General features: G+C 36.0%; 2 protein-coding genes across 3 annotated transcripts; one reads left to right on the top strand and one right to left on the bottom strand.

The window, feature by feature from the left end:
• Nucleotides 1–507: 507 nt before the first annotated feature.
• LOC132297891 (probable aldo-keto reductase 2) lies at nucleotides 508–7,505 on the bottom strand. Its single transcript, XM_059794943.1, has 5 exons — nucleotides 7,120–7,505; nucleotides 6,840–7,040; nucleotides 3,724–3,896; nucleotides 3,535–3,637; nucleotides 508–1,135 (listed from the first exon to the last, which is right to left on the bottom strand). Exons 1-5 carry the CDS (start codon nucleotides 7,330–7,332, stop codon nucleotides 800–802), a joined length of 1,026 nt encoding a protein of 341 aa, XP_059650926.1. The 5' UTR covers nucleotides 7,333–7,505; the 3' UTR covers nucleotides 508–799.
• A 1,055-nt stretch (nucleotides 7,506–8,560) lies between these two features.
• On the top strand, nucleotides 8,561–12,401 carry LOC132297907 (probable aldo-keto reductase 2). Of its 2 annotated transcripts, none has more exons than XM_059794945.1 (5): nucleotides 8,561–8,851; nucleotides 8,956–9,156; nucleotides 10,253–10,425; nucleotides 10,518–10,620; nucleotides 11,813–12,401. In XM_059794945.1, exons 1-5 carry the CDS (start codon nucleotides 8,639–8,641, stop codon nucleotides 12,146–12,148), a joined length of 1,026 nt encoding a protein of 341 aa, XP_059650928.1. In that variant the 5' UTR covers nucleotides 8,561–8,638; the 3' UTR covers nucleotides 12,149–12,401. The 2 variants fall into 2 exon arrangements, with proteins under 2 accessions (XP_059650928.1, XP_059650927.1); XM_059794944.1 differs by lacking the exon at nucleotides 11,813–12,401 and adding an exon at nucleotides 10,784–11,148 and having other exon boundaries at nucleotides 8,571–8,851.
• The last annotated feature ends 4,881 nt before the right edge of the window (nucleotides 12,402–17,282 follow it).

Here is a 17,282-nt window from a genome sequence, read left to right as displayed (position 1 = left end):
GAAAGAGAACAGGTGAGAAATACAGCTGTGTAACAAGACTCAATTATATTGGCTTGTGATGCCATGTCAGCAAAGTGACGTGGAACCTCAGTTGCTGCCAATAATTTCTCGTGTAGTAGAGGTGTGTTTTCTCCACCTACTCTTTTTACTAACCGCCTCAACTTTGCTTAAAACATGAAAGATACTTTTGTAAGCAGATTAGCTAACTAAGGTTCTATTCGAATCTAATTACTGCTATTTATTTAAATTTTGATATTTTTTGTGAACTGACACAACTGTGTGATTTTTATTTTAAGGTTAAATGTAAACCCAACCCCCCGCCCAATATATATATATATATATATATATATTGACTTATTGCAACAAACCTCTTTAAATTACAAAAAAAAAAACCCTATAAATTTGTTTAAATTAAAGACATTCCTACAGTTGGGGTGATCGAAAAAATCAAAAGACCCTAAAATGACGCATCATTCAATATATTTTTTCATTCTGCCATACACACTATTTTGTAAAATTGACAAAATCTAGAATTTTATTTATTTTTTTATTCCATACCAGAATACATGCCATTATTTCTCCAGATTAAGCAACTTTACAATCATGTATGATATACTATTACAAGCCAAAGACTCTTCTACTTCGTAGACTCCTATTTTCTTCATAAAATCAGAATTATACGAGGCAATGCAGGAACCAGTCACATTTTTAATACACTCCCAAGTCCCAAAGCAGATCAACCACACAGTTGTTCTTGAACCATGGAGACACTATTTGCAGAGTTGCAGGCATGTCATTACTAAGCATTCCATGAGGACAAGGGTGGAGTGTCTGAATTCTCCCAAGTAGCCACCTTGGACGGATATCTATCCCCCTTAACTGCATCAGCTGAAGCAATGGCTTCGAGTTCTGCCATTTCTTCAGGTGTTAGTTTTACAGACAATGCCCCGATGTTCTGCTTGAGGTTCTCAATCTTGGTGGTACCGGGTATCGGACACACGTCATTCCCTTGGTGATGGACCCAGGCCAATGCTAGCTGGGATGTGGCGCATTGCTTCCTTGCTGCCATTTCACAAACCCGCTCGAATATATTTTTGTTATGCACAAGATTCTCAGCTTGGAACCTCGGAAGATGCTACAAGACAGAGATGTCAGCATCAGAAATGCATACTCACATATACAAAAGAACCAAGCACATAAACATTAATTATACATGATTTGATATAATTAACACAGTATATATATGTTTCCTAGTCATGTTCTGTGTTTCCAATAGATCAAGCAACATTGGAGGAGGAAATAGATGCTTGATAACTGGGAAAACTATCAAATATAAGTTCAATATAAAACTCCCAACAATTGTAATCAAATTATTTGCATTTTATGAAGAATGTTACCCATTACTATTAGAAGGATCCGCATATTCCATGGAAGAGCTAAATAGAAATTCAAATTAGTTTACTTTCTTCATTTTTGTTGAACACTGACAGAGAATCAAACTTCTTGTTGTCAAATTGCCAAATTGCAAAAGAAGGTTGAGTAGTCTACCAATCATTACATCAAGTTCTTGTAATAGCAAATACAACCCAAAGGAAAACCAATACCAAGGAAAACCAATACCAGGTGATCGTAACCTAGAGATGGCTGAATAAGTTATGATTAATGAATAAAGATTGAATCTTTGAATGAAAATACCTCAATCAAGGTACCTATTATGTCACTAGACCATTTTAATGTATGAAGATTGAATTTTTGGAAGAAAATAAGAGTTTTGAGTTAAACTTATTTGAGTTCTCTTTGACGTCACGAAGAGTGTTTTAATGATTAAAGATTGAATCTTTGAATGAAATTACCTCAATCAAGGTACCTATTATGTCAATAAACCTTTTTAATGTATAAAGATTCAATCTTTGAAAGAAAATGAGAGTTTTTACCTTAACTTATTTGAGTTCCCTATGAAGTCGCGAAGAGTATTTTAATGACTAAAGATTGAATGTTTGAATACAATCTCCTCAATCCATCGGTCATCCAATCACATAAACAATTAATAAGTAAATAAATGCAGTAAAAGTAAAAACATAATGGATACAGAGATCTTTTTTACGTAGAAACTCCAAAAGAAAAAACCACGAGCCTTAATGTTGACATATCAAATTCAATATAGGGAAGAGATTTACACTAGGTTAACAGTTCTCAGTCCTTGGAACTCCTAGTTACCTCTTGACACAAACTCATCTACCAAAATATCCACTTGAACCTCCAAGCACATAGTCCGATTTGTCAACAGATCTGCTCCTCACTGGAGCTGCTGCTTAAGCACTTTGATCTCTAGTTCAGTCATCCAATCAGTCATTCTGAAGGGTTGCTTTTTGCTTGGTGTCGGATCAAATATATGTGCAACAACTATAGAGGATCAACACCGCATATGCATACCCACCAATTTAAATGAATGATGAATATGAAATAACCTAAAAACCCTAGCAAAGGATTACTAGAATGAACTCTCTATGCTCGCAGAAAATATATGTAGCATATCTAGGTTTATTTCGAAAGCAAGCAGTGCAATGAAGTTCCTATTATTTTTAACTCATACGATGCAAATGAACCTCGTCAATGTGTATGAAAATTCTGTAGATGTTGCTGTTTGTATGATTATACACACATGCAAACCTCAAGTTTTAGGCACTAAATTTGCTAACCTAAGTCCTATTGCCTAACAAAGTGCGTACCCTGTAATTCAGAATTTGGCTCCACGAGACAACGGGGTATTATAACTAGAAAATAAATAATGCTTGCTAATAATTTTCGGCATATATATATATATTGGCGCTACCTTTTAAAGTACAGAAAATCGTTATTCGTGATGAAGTTTTCATTGAAAACTGCTATGTAACCGGATGATGTTGACTACATATTATGAAGTTTTCATGGAAATGGAGGTTGTGGTTTCCTTGGGTCCAAGTACAACTGAAATATAGAAGGGAAAATTTTAAGTTCTTTATATGGCATCTAGATCTCATGCTGCATATCATAGCATTGATGCCCTTAATGAGCATGAAGCATTGATTGTGAAGAACCTTGTAATGTATATGATATAATGAAAAAATAATTTTACAGATCATCGTCATCCATACTCAATTCTGAACAGAGCATGAACAACCCCAAAGTTAAAAGGCTAGTGGAGGAACAACTGATTTTATACATGATAACAACTACAGGAAGGATTCTGGCCAATAAGTAGCTTCTGGGATGTCAACTACCAATCGAACGTTACCAGGTGGTCAATTAGGAAAACTTTCTAAGCTTCGTAATATCGATTAATTAGTAATCCACAACGCCATCATGACATTAATTCAGGACATGGTTCTTGATATTTACAACGAAAAAAAAAATCATTATGACATTAGAAAATTTATGCCTTCTTTAGAAGTGAATATATTTCTTTAAAAGGTATTGAAAGAAGCAAATTTTATATACCTATTGAGCTCTATAATAAATTTTGGAACCCAAAATGCATGTGTTATACTGACAAACCTTTCGGATGTCCTCATTTGACAAGTTCTCCACCAACTTTGGACCAGATGAAAAGAATCCGCTTCCTAGAGGACAGTATGCAACAATCCCAATGCCAAGTTCCCTGAATAATCACAAGGGGAAAAAACTTAGGACCATGAAACACTTGTCACTCCCTAAACGGATAAATTAGAACAAAAGATGTCTCACCTGCAAGTAGGAATTATTTCTTTCTCCGCATCTCTTGACCACAAGGACCACTCCAGCTGTACAGCTGTTACCGGATGAACAGCATGCGCCCTTCTGATCGTTGAAGCTGACGCCTCAGATAGACCTATATATTTTATTTTACCCTCTTCAACCAGTTTCCTGAGCTCTCCCATCTTGCAAAGGACATTCCAAAAAGGATTTCAGGAATATTATTGGAGATACTCAAATTATGTAGACATAACATGTAAGAGAAACAGATAAAATTTCTATGACTCTGCCACACGATTTGTTAGTGTAACAAAACAACTTTTAAAACTAGGTAACTACCTTAAGATGGAATGCCTTCTGCTTAAGAAAATGATTGCATGTGTTCGTGACAGTATTTTTTTATAAGTAACGTGTGCATGATAAATGCTCTCTACCAAATGCTATTTTTGTTTTCCATTTGTTGGAACAATTTAAACTACAATTAAAAAAATGAACCATGGTGGTTATACAAGATATGGGAAATTTTCTCTTACATGATCAGGACAATTCCTATTATAATGACGTCAAATCCAAGTTGCTTGTGTTCATGATAAATGATCTCTACCAAATGCTAATTTTTCTTTCCCATAGGTTGGTACAATTTGAACTACTATAAAAAGTGGACCATAGTGGTTATTAAAAAATATGAAAAAAAAAAACCCTCTTACACAATAAGAACAATTCCAATCATAATGATGTTTATTCCAAGGTGAATCTAAGTGTAGACACAATTACATATAGTTGGACTTGGTGACCTAGAAAACGTCACTTTTTTAGTCTTGTGGCGAAATATAGGACAGCACAATAACAGTCAGAATACGAGGAGGTATATGGAAGCAAATTATATGAGTGGGTGATGAGATGTGCTACAAAATCGAAAGAACAAATCTATTCTGAGGGCCACTCTCACTGTTAGCATTTTTTTTTTTTTTTTTTGATAAGTAAGAATTCGTTAAATGCACACAAAAGGGGAGCGCTCCCAAGAGAATACACAACACTCTCACTGCTAGCTCATGTCTTCAATCGAACCCTCAAGGGTCATGTAAATTGAATGCATTGATGTAGAAATCTTTAAATCAACATAGTAGGAGTTTGTCAATGTCCCAAAAGTCATCACAGTGGGAGTGATGAGTAACTGTTTGAATACGTATAATTGGTTAGATACATGCTCTCAACCCTATACAAAGTTATTATAGCCCATTTTTATGAAGTGGCTTCTAAGTGTTTCTCTCTCTCCCCTTCTCTCCCAATATCAATTTCTTATTCTATCCCTCTTATTTTCTAACAAAGTGCTGTTAGAGCCAGATGATCCTGAAGACCTCAATATATTATAGCCCCAATGATCCTGAAAGGTTTAGCATTTTAAAGGACAAAATATATATCCTTAAAGAAGAAGAGGACAAAATCTATTAAAGACGAAGATTTTCATCACTTCACATCTCAAAGCATGTGATTTGTGGGAAAATGTTGGACAATAGTTAAAAATTGCATGTCCAACAGACTTCTTGCACTTTGGTAAAAAGGCAATACATCAAGAAACTTGGAAGCATATTAGAGAGTCCAAATCTCCAAGTCATGTTTGGAAGATGCTGGAGACAAATATCTCTAGTCATAAACGTTGATCATTACCTATGGAGTATTGGATACAAAGCTTTGAGAAAGTGAGTTTACAAAGGAAGATTATGACATTCTTGAATCTACCCATGGAGTACGGGGATGAGTTTTATATGCATGAAGTTGATGAAACTAAAGATGCAAAATTTGAAAGACAACTTGAAATGGTGAACAAAAAGGAAGAGGAAAACTAAATATGCAAAAATGATCATATACACTAACCAAAATGAAAGAAAACTATGAGCGGTCATATTGTTATAGGGATTTATGAACTTATTACGGTGAAGTTATTCCATTCAAGTGTGAGAGTAAGAGTGAACATCAAGGTAGTATAGATTTCTCAAATTGTTATTCTAATTTTTAAATTGGTATGGAGTACTTTGTAATTGATATATGTAGGATGAACGTAGAAAAAGAGAAATCAAAAAGCACAAGTGAAGTTCAAAAGGTAAGGAAAATTCATGAAGGAAAACCATTGGTGTGCTCATGTGAAGAAGAAAATGATACATGATCATGTAAGGATATTATACAAACATGTAAAGATCTTTGACAAGCCCTACACATGAATGGAAATGGCTACAAAGATTGTAGATAAAATGGAGGTGGGAGCACAATTTCATCTCAAGATCAGATTATCGATATTTTTCCCAAGCGTTGGCTATCATGTTTGATGTGGATTGTAGGCTAAGGAGTTGACTTTGAATAACAAAATCAAGTTTAAGGGGGGCGTTTAAAATTGATCTTGATTTTATTTTCTAAAACTTATAGTCCATTCTACATGCATGGTATTTGAATGGTTCACGTTGGACAATGAATGGATTTATATAGAAATCTTGAAGTCATCTTAGTGGGAATTAGTATATGCCCAAAATTCATCTTAGTGCAACAGTGAGAGTCTGTACTTGTCAAACAGTCAACGTAGTGGGAATAATGGTAGAAATGTTTGAATACATATAATGTGTTAGATACATACTTTTCGAAGCCTATAAAACTTATGTACTCTAGCCATATTTCTGAAGTGGAATAAAAGAACTTTTCAAGTGTTTCTCCCTCTCTATTTCTCTCCAAATTCCAATTTATTCTAGCCCTCTTATTTCCATCAAGTGTGCCCTCATGATAGGTTTACCCAATTCAGAATGAGGGATATAAACTGGGGCAGAGTGTGTATTCCCAAAAGGTTACCTACCACAAAGGGAAATGGAGGGAGGAAAGGAGAAAAAAAACAATGAATGACCCAAATAAGATGATTTTAAGCAATGTGGCATCATAATCCCAAAAATAACCAGGAGATATTAAAAAATGAAGTTATACAACATCTATTCCTAGTCTTCCATTTGCACAATAGTCAAATAATTGCTTATCATCCCCTAAGAATAGGAAAAACAAATAATTAGATGAATTCAATACATGACCAATATTTATCATTTCTATGATACATATAATATATATAGAGAGAGAGGCCAAAAGGGGCTAACCGTGACTTCAATGGGGAGGCGAGTGTCGATTCGATGCTGGTAATAGAGATCAATGCAATCGATGTCAAGCCTCTTCAAGCTGGCTTCACAAGCAGCTCTTACATAGGCAGGATCGCCCTTTATTTCCCTCTTCCCATCCACAAGGCTGATCCCGAACTTCGTTGCCAATTCCACCTTCTCTCTCATCCCTCCCTTCAATGCCTGCGCCAATCAAACCCTAAATTGTTCACATTTGGTGATCATCTACATAATTCAAGCAAAATTGGAAAAGGTGTCGTACCTTGCCGATGAGAATTTCGTTGGTGTGAGGGCCGTAGAGGTCTGAGGTGTCGAGGTGGGTGACGCCGGCGTTGACGGCGTGGTGGATGAGGGCGATCATGTCCTGGTCGGGCTTCGGAGGACCGTAGGCGGCGGACATGCCCATACAGCCCAGTCCCTGAGCTGATACCTCTAGACCTTGTGAACCCAACTTGATCCTCTTCACTGTTGCCATCTCTCTGTTACGTTGTTGTTTTCTTTGTTGATCTAGACTTCTGTGTGCATCTCTATGTATGTGAGTGTGTGTATATAGAGGCGGGAAGGTGTTATCTGGGAGTGTTGGAGAGAGAGAGAGAGGAGAGAGAAGGCAGTGACTCCTCCACTGTGTTGGGCGGAGGGAGTTGGTACATGAAAGATAAAAAAGCTTACTGTTGTGCTGACGTAAGGGATTTCCTCACAATTTTGAGCTGACGTAAGGGCTTACCTCGCACCACAAAAAAATGGTAGTAAAAAAAACAAAAAAGGGTAGACCACCTCAGCTATTAGCCAAAATGCAATTCACTCTCCTGGACTATAAAAAAATACAATTAACTCCTGAATTATGTTAGTTCATTGCAATTTATCCGGTTCAATCACCGAAAAAAAAATTTTAATTGTTAATCGGCGAGTGCATTGATCAGATTCAATCTATAATAAATCAACCATTTACAATAATACAAATCATTGCATCTCTATGTACGTGAGTGTGTATATAGAGGCGGGAAGGTGTAATCGGGAAGTGTTGGAGGGAGAGAGGAGAACGCTGTGACTCCTCCAGTGTGCTGGGCGGAGGGAGTTGGTACATGAGAGATAAAAAAAGCTTACTGTTGTGCTGACGTAAGGGATTTCCTCACAATTTTAACCTGACGTAAGGGCTTACCTCGCACCACAAAAATATGGTAGTAATAAAATTAATAATAAATTACAACTTATATATTTTAATATTTTTAAAAATTAGTTTCTTGTTCACTTTTAAAAAATTATTTTTAGGAAAAAAATAACAAAATTCTCCTGTATTATTAAATTAAAATATATAAGGAGTAATCTTACAATAATATTATAAATAAATTCTCCAAGCAATGGGTGTGGTGAGAGTTTTAGAAAGAGGTGAGCGGTATTTTTGTAATCTTACAATAATATTATAAGTTTTAAATTTAATAATTAAATTATAAGGATACTTTTGTCATTTTATACTTATTTGGGGCAACTTGATAACATTTTTTTTTAGTTTTAGAGAGTTTTTAAATTTAGTGGGATTTTTTTGCACCGATTTAATAGTATAGGGGCCTTTTTGTGATTTTTCCCCTTATTTTTAACTGTATTGTTTTGTAACGAAAGTGCTTACGTCAGCACAACGGTAGGCGGCCAGTACCTGCTAGCTCCGTACAGTGGAGCAAGTTGGCAACTCATTTCTGCTTTCTCTCTCTATAAATACACTTCTCTTTCTCTCTCTAGCCCCTACCCACGCACACAGAGAACACAGAAAGCAACAACAGAGAGAGATGGCTACAGTGAGAAGAATTAAGCTGGGTACACAAGGTCTAGAGGTATCAGCTCAGGGACTGGGCTGTATGGGCATGTCCGCCGCCTACGGTCCTCCGAAGCCCGACCAGGACATGATCGCCCTCATCCACCACGCCGTTAACGCCGGCGTCACCCACCTCGACACCTCAGACCTCTACGGCCCTCACACCAACGAAATTCTCATCGGCAAGGTACGACACCTTTTCTAGTTTGCTTGAATACACCATTTTTTCCAGTGCGAGAAAATGCAAATCAAATCACCAAATGTGAACAATTTGATGTTTGATTGGCGCAGGCATTGAAGGGAGGGATGAGAGAGAAAGTGGAATTGGCCACCAAGTTCGGCATCAGATTTCTGGATGGGAATACCTTAATCAATGGCGATCCGGCCTATGTGAGAGCTGCTTGTGAAGCCAGTTTGAAGAGGCTCGACATCGATTGCATCGATCTCTATTACCAGCATCGCATCGACACTCGAATCCCTATCGAAGTCACGGTTAGCCCCCTTTTGCCTCTTCCTCCCTCTCTGTAAACATATGGTTTTTTATCTGGTTTTTTTCATCTGGTTTAAATAATTAATTTTAATGTACATTAGGATTCATCTGGTTTTTTTCTTTTTACCATGTTTAGGAAATGATAGGTAAGCAATTATTTAACCATTGTGCAAATGAAAGCAAGGAATTGCTATTCTTTAAGTCATTATTGTGCAAAATGAAAGACAACGAATTGTTATTCTTCAAAAAAAAATAATAATAATAATAATAATAATAATAATATGAATTGCCTACATAAAAATGTTTGCACCAGGATCAAGTGACTTACCCACCTGAGCCAACCCCTTGGGGTTAATTCAGTGCATAAATTTAGTATAGGCTTCAAGAGCATGAATCTAACCAATTACATGTATTCAAACAGTTACTCATCACTCCCACTATGGTGACTAAGTTGATTTTAAGATTTCTACATCAATGCCATTCGAGAGACCTCGAGGGTACGATTGAAGGCGTGAGCTAACAGTGAGAGCACCCTCATAATAGATTTGTTCTTTTGATTTTGTAACATATCTCAGTACCCACTCGTAGAATTTGCTTCCATATACCTCCTCATATTCTGATTGTTATTGTGCTGTCCTATATTATTAGATATAAAAAGAGAGGTATTTTGCCTCGACTAAAAAAAATTACATTTTCTAGGTCACCAACTCCAACTATATGTAATCATGTCTACACTTGGATTCACCTTGGAATTAAATTCATTATGATCAGAATTGTTCCGACTGTGCAAGAGAAAATTTTCCATATTTTGTAATAACCACCATGGTCCACTTTTTTATGGTAGTTCACATTGTTCCGACCCCTGGAAAAGAAAAATTAGCATTGGGTAGAGATCATTTATCATGAACACAGTACTTATCCAAAAATATTATCACATTAACACATTCAATCATTTTCTTTAATTATAAGCAGAAGGCATTCAATCTTAATGTAGTTACCTAGTTTTAAAAGATGCCTCCTTTTTTTTTTTTTTTTTTTTTTTTGAACAAGCTTCTAATTCACCTTTTCTTAATCCTTTTTGAAATGTCTTTTTGCAAGATGGGAGAACTCAAGAAACTGGTTGAAGAGGGTAAAATAAAATATATAGGTATATCCGAGGCCTCAGCTTCAACGATCAGAAGGGCGCATGCTGTTCATCCGATAACAGCTGTGCAGCTGGAGTGGTCTCTGTGGGCAAGAGATGTAGAGGAAGAAATAATTCCTACTTGCAGGCGAGACATCTTTTGTTCTAATTTATCTGTTTAGGCCTTAGGGAGTGATAAGTGTTTCAAGTCCTAAGTTTATTCCTCTTATGATTATTCAGGGAACTTGGCATTGGGATTGTTGCGTACAGTCCTCTAGGACGGGGATTCTTTTCATCTGGTCCAAAGTTGGTGGAGAACTTATCGAACGGTGACTTCCGAAAGGTTTGTCTATGTATAACACATGCATTTTGGGTTTCACAATTTATTACAAAGCTCAATGGGTCTATCAAATATAGTTCTTTCAATACCTTTTAAAGAAATATATTCACTTCTCAACCAGGCATAAATTTTCTGATGTCATGATCATCTTTTTTGTAAATATCAGGAACCATGTCCTGAATAAATGTCATCATGATGTTGTGGTTTATAGAGAGAGAAAGCAGAGATGAGTATCCGTTGTATTTCTACCTTTACTGCATTTAAGAAGCAGGTCCTGTGAGGAGCAGAACTGCTGATACAGTGGAGATTCAAGTGGATATTTTGGTAGATCAGTTTGTGTCAAGAGGTAACTAGGAGTTCCAAGGATTAAGAATTGTTAACCTAGTAGTGTAAGTCTCTCCCCCATAGTGAATTTGATCTGTCTGGATTAGGTCTCGTGTTTTTTTCCTTTGGAGTTTCTACGTAAAAAAAATCCCTGTATCCATTTGTGTTTCTAACTTTACTGCATTTATTCACATACTTTTTTGTTAAGTAAGATTGTATAAAAGGCGTTCAAACGGAAAAAGCATCCCACGAAAAGCTACATTTATTTACATATGAATTGTTTATGTGATTGGATGCGTGATGGAGTGAGGAGACTGTTAATTTGTTTGGTACTTAAATTTTTGAATAGTTGTTAAATCAACAAAAAATTCAAAAATTTGCTAAAATTAGTTAATTTAGCTAACAAGACCTATTCACCCCTCTATAAGTCTAGATTAGAGCCCAAGGTTACGTTCGTGCACCTCTTACTCTTTTTTCTCGTTTCATCTATCTGAAACTCAATGTTGTGTAGATCACCTGGTATTGGTTTTCCCTCGGGTTGTATTTGCTATTAGAAGAATTTGATGTTAATGATTGGTTTCAGACTACTCGACCTTCTTTTGCATTTTGACAAGAAGTTTGATTATCTGTCAATGTTCAACAAAATGAAGAAAGCAATCTAATTTTAATTCCTTTCCATTGAATTTGCTGATCCATCTAATAAATAACATTTTTCATTAAATTTTTGTTGTGTAAATAACGTTTTTGCTTGATCTGTTGGAAAGACACAGCATGACTAGGAAACATATATACTGTGTTAATTAATGTTATGTGCTCGGTTCTTTTGTGTATGTGAGTATGCAGTTTTGATGCTGACATCTCTGTTTTGTAGTATAACCCCAGGTTCCAAGGTGAGAATCTTGAACATAACAAAAATCTATTTGAGCGGGTTAGTGAAATGGCAGCAAGAAAGCAATGCACCACATCCCAGCTAGCATTGGCCTGGGTCCATCACCAAGGAAACGACGTTTGTCCGATACCGGGTACTACCAAGATTGAGAACCTCAAGCAGAACATCGGGGCATTGTCTGTAAAACTAACACCAGAAGAAATGGCAGAACTCGCAGCCATTGCTTCAGCTGATGCAGTTAAGGGCGAGAGATATGGGCCGTCGATGACTACTTGGGAGAACTCAGACACTCCACCCTTGTCCTCGTGGAAAGCTTAATAAAAGATATGCCTGCAACTGTGCGCAAATACTGTGTGGTCTGGTTTTGGGAGTGTATAATGTTCGGTTCATGTTCGGATTTTGTCAGCCGGAGAGAGATACGTGTCTAGAGAAGTAGAAGAGTATGGCATGTAATAAGATCATATATGATTTCAAAGTTTTTGGAGGCGAAAGTTGCTTAATCTTGAGATGTAATGGCTTGTATGCAGGTATGGAATAAAAAATAAATAAAATTCTAGATTTTTGCAAGATATGTCACGATGTTTATGACGTCAAATTTACAAATTATTGTGTGTAATATAAAGATATATTGAATGATATGTTAGATTGTGTATGCATGACACACGTGAAAGAATTATTTATTTATTTATTATTATTATTATTATTTATATCCGTGGAGCCTTTATCTTTAACTTTTAAAGGGAAGATAACACTAGTTAACATACCATTCAGCGATATTTTAAAAAAACTTTAAGTTATATATATTTGGCAAAGGTGTAAAAAAACTCTTCTACACAATAATTTTTTATGGCATAAAAGTGAGTAAGTCAGTCCCTATAATTTTAAATGTGAGCAACTTGTCCCTTTACATTTTACTTCCGGCCACTTTCAATCTATTTTGTGATGCGCATTAGTGATACTTTTTTATTAATTTCGAAAGTACCCTCAATATGACTGTCATACCCTATCTTCCTATAAATAGGCTTTTGCATTCCTTTGTTCCAATCAAATTCATATTTTGCTCTCTCCTTTCCATTTGCATATGTTCTCTATGCTATCCGTCCAACGTTAGTTCATTTAAACATTTAAATATATATATATATCATTATTCTTGGACCATGTATATTTCTTTTACTTCTATCTCTTCTGACTGCTAGAAGAGTTTTGGAAACTAAATTATATCATATGTTCTGTAATGTAATATAATATAGCTGAGAAGAGAATAAAACTATGAATGGTATGTAGTCAAAGACTGTCACTGGTGGAATATGTATGACTAGGACAATCCAACCTGAAACTGGCACTAGATGGACATGAACCAAAGTAAAGTGATATGAGTATTATTTTATCACTAATAATAACAATAATAAAATATTTTAAATTTTAGATGCATGTGTCATCACAAGATTATATATGCCTGACAATTATCACTCCAGCTATCTATAATTGCTTAAATTTTAATAACTATTATTTTATTATTAAACATATCCAAATAACATGATTGATAATCACAACACAAGCTTACATCAAGTACCACCTCACAAGCAAAATTTTAATAATTATACATTAATTATACATTAAGTGTTGTTAATTAATGTATAATAATAATAATTATTATTATTATTATATACGGTTGCTCACAAAAGCATACATCCAGAACTCATTGATACACGCTCGTGCAAGTACTTCACCAACCACACTTTTTTTCTCTCTCTCACACACATGTAAGATTATTTATTAATTGTGTGGTCCACATGATTTGGACATGTGATATATTTCATTAATTATTAGTTAAGTAAATAGATGAGCGCTAAAAAGTGCGCATTTAAACCCCCTAAGCGAGGGTATTTTAGTCCATTCATCTATCTTTATTTACCTGTTTTAGTACTTATTTGTGTTTTTGTCTATTTCAGGTTAATAAAGTTAAAAGGAGCTAAAAATGGATTCTTAAGGCCTTTTTGAAGTCAAACTAAGTCTTGGTGAGAATTTGGAGTAAAAGGAGGCTGATGCTAAAAAACTACCAACTTGGATCTATCGAACTTATTTCTGATCGATCGAACTTATTTTAGATCGATCGAACTCTGATCGATCAAAGAAAAGTTGGATCGATCGAACTGTTCGCGAAAGTTATTAAAAAAGTATATCTAAAGCTCATTTTGAACCAACTCGAGCTGTGCTTGAAAGGGAAGATCCTAGCGCCGAGTTCTCACATTTTTGGGCTTTAAAAACCTTGTATATAAGAGGGATTGAACCATTTTTGTAGGGAAATTGATATTTTTACATTATAATTTCTATATTTTCATTAGTTTCTCTCTCTACAAAGTTAGAGATTAGGGTTAAAAGAAAAGAGGGAAGTGGAGGCACATCTTAAGAATACATCTCTAGATCCACACACACATACTCTCTCTAGAGCTTCAAAGAAGAAGAAGAAGATGATGGAGCCATGTTTGGAGCTTGCCCTTGATGGTTTCATGACTACATCCACCTCCTTCATGATTGGCTAGATCTACACTTAGGGCTTGGATGAGTCCTAAGTCTTGTGTAATCTAAACCCTTGTATTTCTATTTTTGGGGATTTATATATATATTGTTGTGATTAGTGCTTAGCCTTGTGATTGTTGATTTAATTCTTCCTTATGATTCTCTATTTTAATTACATGTTGTCTTATGTATGATTATTTGGGAATTGATCTCTACAATAGATTCTCTATGTTGGTTGCATGTCTATGTGTGATTAATTAAGAATTTAGTGATGGCTAAGCATGGGTTTTCATTGAATGGGTTTGTCAATTAATTTGATGAATTATACTTATGCTTGATGGGTTGTTCTACAATTTAATTCATGCTTGTAGGTAGGTAGACAATCTATACTTGATTTGATATTCCATGGCTTATTATTGCAAATTCCATGATTCTCTATATTGATGTGTACTCTCATTAGACCCATTTGTTAATTAATTGATGGATTATGCTTTTGTCTTGGTGGGTTGTTCTACACTTAGTTTACTTATTGGTTAGGTAGACAATTCACTCTTGCATTAGATAGTTCACACTTTTACATGCAAATTGTATTTATGATTGTGGCTACATCTAGATTGTAATAATATATTCTCCATTAATGGAAAGCAAGGGGTTAATTACATGAGCTTAGTGGTGATTCCAACACCCTAAGACCTCTCTTCACATCTCTTAAATCCCTGTCTCTCATTAGTTTACTTTACTTGCATTTTAATTAATTGTTTTCTAGAGTAATCAACCACCCAACCTTCCTTTGCAATCTTTTGATACGCTAGAGTCGAAGTTAAATTCCAACACGTATAATCTCTGTGGACGATCCCTTCTCGCTATACTTCATTAGTTGTAGTAGTGGTTTTTATAAATGTAAATTTGATTAGAGAGGCTTCCGAAACCACATTCATATTTTGACCTTGAGAAACGACCTCTCGCATTAAAAAGTTCGTTTTCTAAACACATAGGAAGGGGCTCTCATAAATATATATCAGATTAATATTATATTATTTAGTCAACTTATTAATTACCTTTTTGGTAATTAATTATTGGAGAAATGTTTTCCTATTTGTTTCTTACTTTGATAGAAAGTGGATATTAAGTTATTAAAAGGAAAACTGATCATCTCTTTGTCATTATAAAAGACTTTTATATATCCTATCAATTATGTATGCTAATGAAACAACACGTATAAAGTTTTATATGTGCAAAAGGATAAGAGAGAGAAATTTGTTTTAGCGAATAACACCTTAACTTCTTGGGCCTTCGGACCTTCAGCATAAGGGAAGGACACCTCCATGTCCGCATCTAAAGCATCTGGATCCTTTGTTTTATTGCCTGAACCTTGAGCGAAGCCATACCGGAATGCTTTTGCACTAAACAGGCGCACCAATACTGAATAGCGCTCCTGCATCTGCTTCGCAGCAGTTATGCAAGTGTTGACTGCATCCCTCCAGCGCAAGTTCTCAGCTTCCAACTCCTTCATCTTAGCCCCAGCAGCTGCAAGATGACTTTTGTAGACATCTCTCACATTAGAAGCCATCTTAGCATCCGCAGTCTTATGGACTAGTTTCTTCTTAGCAGAAGCAAGATCCCTCTCCAATTTTCAAACAGAAATTGATTGAGCCTTAGTAGTGGCACATAAGGCCATAGTGTGGTATAGGCTCTACATAGTCAACAATAACAATAATAGTGTAAATGTAGTGGAAAAAAAGCTGAGGAAATAACAAAGAAAGGAAAAGGGCAAACTTCCATAGCTCGAACGGGGCAGAAGGCAGCAGCTGCTCTAGCCCCATGTTGCTTATAATCTGTTCGTCCTTAGGTAGCCACATCCGACGTGCAACTGCCAGTGCAGCAAATGAATCAGTGACTACTGAATCTCCTGAATGGAACACCGATTTGTTAGCTCTGGAGATGGTTGGTTTCCAAGCTTCTCCTTTATCCGCCAAGATAAAGGCCTGAACCTCTTCTTCAGGTGCCACCTCTTTATCTTTGTTTCCTTTTTTCTTCCCAAGGTCAACACCTTTGCTTTTGGAAGAAGGAAGGTTTTTCTTAGTTTTTTTAAAAGGAGGTTTATCAACCTCTTTCTCATGCTTAGTCGAGCGTACAACTGCAAGAGGTTCATCGGCTTTCTTCTTCATCACTTCGGCTTTCTGTTTTTCTTCCTCAGTTAGAGGAAAGCTGTCGAAAGAAGGAACTGCTAAATCCATGAGCTCAGTAGCTGAAGCACTAGAAGCAATTTCCTTAATATTGGATGAAGAGAGTAGATCCTCAACCGAAGGGGGATTACTCCAAACTTGTTCTTTAAGGAAATTGAGCCTCTTTCTAGCTACAGAGGAGGGGAACGTAGCTAAAAAAATACCATGAAATTCGTAAGCATAACGAAATAGTACAACTTGATAAGGGAAGCAACCAGAGCATTTTTTATGAAGGGAGGGAAAATATTCTATATCTAACTTCCCAAATTTGTGAGGGATTGGGAGTTTATTTGATTGATGAACAAACCAGTTCTCCTTAATAATTATCTTCTCTTTCCACTTCTTCTCGGAGGAAGGGAAGTCCTTACATATCCTCTGTTGAAGAGAGAAAGTAAAATAAAAGCGGCCAGGCTCGGTCCCATGCCTAGAGATGGTGTAAGTAATCAGTAGGTCAACGAGAGTCAAGTCAAGACTCTCTAGTCTTCAGCGAACAAGAAGAGTCGCGACTATGCGAAGAAAGTTAGGGTTTACTTGAAGAGGGGTAAGACTGTGACAGCCTTGGTTTTTCAAGCCAGTGCGTCCTGTGATGAACCGAAGATTGACCCACTAACGGATTCGAATGCGGATGCGAAAACAAAAAATAATACTCTAAGAAGTCAAAGTAACCTTCCATAAGGTTGTGGAACTCAATGAGAACTGATGTGGAA

This window comes from Cornus florida, unplaced genomic scaffold (genome assembly GCF_030987335.1).
Source record: "Cornus florida cultivar Cherokee Brave unplaced genomic scaffold, ASM3098733v1 CherokeeBrave_3.0.0_Hap2_Chr01, whole genome shotgun sequence".
Taxonomy (NCBI): domain Eukaryota; kingdom Viridiplantae; phylum Streptophyta; class Magnoliopsida; order Cornales; family Cornaceae; genus Cornus; species Cornus florida.
Note: the sequence above shows the minus strand (reverse complement) of the source record. Positions and strands in the feature narration are given on the sequence as shown.

What these genes read in the sequence shown, in the direction of transcription:
- LOC132297891 (XM_059794943.1), bottom strand. Translation starts at nt 7,332, where the DNA reads ATGGCAACAGTGAAGAGGATCAAGTTGGGTTCACAAGGTCTAGAGGTA. An exon ending in GCCTCCCCATTGAAGTCACG is followed by an intron (nt 3,897 to 6,839) that starts GTTAGCCCCTTT and finishes GTCCTTTGCAAG; the next exon opens with ATGGGAGAGCTCAGGAAACT. An exon ending in GAAATAATTCCTACTTGCAG is followed by an intron (nt 3,638 to 3,723) that starts GTGAGACATCTT and finishes GTGATTATTCAG; the next exon opens with GGAACTTGGCATTGGGATTG.
- LOC132297907 (XM_059794945.1), top strand. Translation starts at nt 8,639, where the DNA reads ATGGCTACAGTGAGAAGAATTAAGCTGGGTACACAAGGTCTAGAGGTA. An exon ending in GAATCCCTATCGAAGTCACG is followed by an intron (nt 9,157 to 10,252) that starts GTTAGCCCCCTT and finishes TCTTTTTGCAAG; the next exon opens with ATGGGAGAACTCAAGAAACT. An exon ending in GAAATAATTCCTACTTGCAG is followed by an intron (nt 10,426 to 10,517) that starts GCGAGACATCTT and finishes ATGATTATTCAG; the next exon opens with GGAACTTGGCATTGGGATTG.